The 2,171-nt window shown below is 34.4% G+C and overlaps 1 protein-coding gene across 1 annotated transcript in view; it reads right to left on the bottom strand.

The window, feature by feature from the left end:
• Positions 1–1,475: 1,475 nt before the first annotated feature.
• The window catches only part of LOC130585546 (BCAS3 microtubule associated cell migration factor-like), a 19,108-nt gene continuing 18,412 nt past the window's right edge, over positions 1,476–2,171 (bottom strand). The window contains exon 6 of the mRNA XM_057386093.1: positions 1,476–1,579. Coding sequence (XP_057242076.1) covers positions 1,503–1,579 — 77 coding nt within the window. The 3' untranslated portion in view covers positions 1,476–1,502. The remainder of the gene's footprint in view (positions 1,580–2,171) is intronic.

Here is a 2,171-nt window from a genome sequence, read left to right as displayed (position 1 = left end):
AAACAAAATCTGTTATCAGGAAATTCATCTGGAAATTAATTATTAATGGTAACAACAAAAAGTTATTTGCAAATGCCAATATTATGGGGTTGAAAACACAGGAGGGCTTTTTTTTGAGGAAAGCAGAAACTTCTCATAATATCTGAATTATTTTTTGTTAACTGAGGAATACAATAACACAGTGARAATAATGATTCTCAGAGTTTGTTCATTTCTCAGGTATTTCAGCTTCCAAAAGGGTGTGAAGGAAGATTTTTACTAAACCAACACATCCTTTATATACATAAATACATTGGATAAAGACAGAAACTCTTGTGAGAGCTGTATCTGCATCCCTAATTTATAACTAATATAAATATTTTATTTATAAATAGAAATTTAAATATAAAATTTAATTTCAATAAAATAGAAATAGAAATAGAAATAGAAATAGAAATAGAAATAGAAATAGAAATAGAAATAGAAATAGAAATAGAAATAGAAATAGAAATAGAAATAGAAATAGAAATAGAAATAGAAATAGAAATAGAAATAGAAATAGAAATAGAAATGGAAATAGAAATAGATTGAAATTAAAATTGAAATTGAAATAGAAATAGAAAAACTTACAGGGCAGGGAAGAAAAGGAGAAAAATCACCCAAACCTGTTTTTTACAAGTTGTAAATACATAAAATAAAATCATTTTTCTGCTTTAACTAGTTTCTAATTTAAACATTTGAGGTAGGTAACATTAATACTGCAGTTTAACCCAGTAATAACAGGGAAAGTTACAGATTTGACAGTTCTTCTTTCACACACACGGTGATTAAATCCTTAATTGAAAAAGGTGTGGCCCAGAATTAGCCTTACAACTGTAAGAAGATTTACTTCAACTGCTCAGCCATTAAGTGGCTGTGTAGAGGATTACTCGTGAAAAGCAAATATTTTCCTGTAGGTAGAGAGATAAATCCCGTGCATTGTGTGAATCAAACGTAAAATATCTTAAGGGCCTCTTTTATAAGAGCAGTGATACAACAATTCTGGCCAGAGAGTAGAAAACGAGGCTATAAACTGATTTTTTTAACTCAAAGAAAGAGTTTTAACATGGATTTTGCAAATAAACCCTGTGTGGCTGCAACAGTGAAATGCTTGGTATTTGTAATTCATTTGCTGCTTGAAAAATGATTTTTTAAAGCACAGAGATTGTTTTAGACAYTTCACAATAATAATTTTGACCTGGATTAATATCAGAAAAAGGTTAATCACAAAGTTGTGATTCCACTGAGAGTAAAATAAACTTAAAATACCTCTTTATTTATTTTCTATCAAGAGGCTCTTTTTTAATTCCTTTCCAAAAGCTTAAGTCATAGGAAAATGGATGTTGACACACTRAAAAGGAGTTTAAAACCACATCCAATGTTATCCCATGAGCAAAAAAACAGAACCAGAGCTTCAAAGYTGTCATCCAGTGGGTGTTTAGATTGTATCACAGTTTATGTTTTATTTTATACACATAAAATTCTTACCCAGAAGATCCAATGCTTTTGCACACACCAAGCAGAGGCCGCTTCTCAGCAAAATTATCRGATTTCTGAGCACCTGGTAAAAGGGAAAACAAAAAAAAAAAATTAAAATTAAAATCACTTTGTACTGTTTGTGCAATTTTGGGCTCAATCTACTGGGAAGATATGTAATATATGAAAAAAACTGCCAGGCTGAGAAGGATGAGTGACAGAAACACAAATCACAGGCAGAGCTGTGACACTGAAGGATGCTCCCGAGATAAAAACAGAGATAAAAATGAGAAACAACACAAGCAGCAAAGTGGCCAGGCTTTGGGAGGGAATTTCTGCTCATCCCACTTGGGGCTGGGATTCTGTGGCAGGAACAAGCGATCCTTGCTCACTTTTCGTGGTTTTTTATGAAGTTGTTGTGGGTCTCACACCTTGGTTTGCACCTTGCTCTGCTGAGCTGCAAGGGGAACACACGAGTGCCCAGGAAAATGGGAGATCAAACCAAATCCTGAGCTGTTCCAGCTGCAGGAGATGGAAACCTTCAGGAAAACTCCTCCAGTGAAAACACAACTCATGCAGCACATCCCATCCCCCTGGAGAGGGAATTCCACCAGGGAACACCAGCACAGTCCAGCAGAGCTGGATTCTGATCCCAGTTCTACCTGCCCTGGCATCCA

Source organism: Malurus melanocephalus, unplaced genomic scaffold, assembly GCF_030028575.1.
Source record: "Malurus melanocephalus ecotype Western Australia unplaced genomic scaffold, MMel_1.1 scaffold_912, whole genome shotgun sequence".
Taxonomy (NCBI): Eukaryota; Metazoa; Chordata; class Aves; order Passeriformes; family Maluridae; genus Malurus; species Malurus melanocephalus.
Note: the sequence above shows the minus strand (reverse complement) of the source record. Positions and strands in the feature narration are given on the sequence as shown.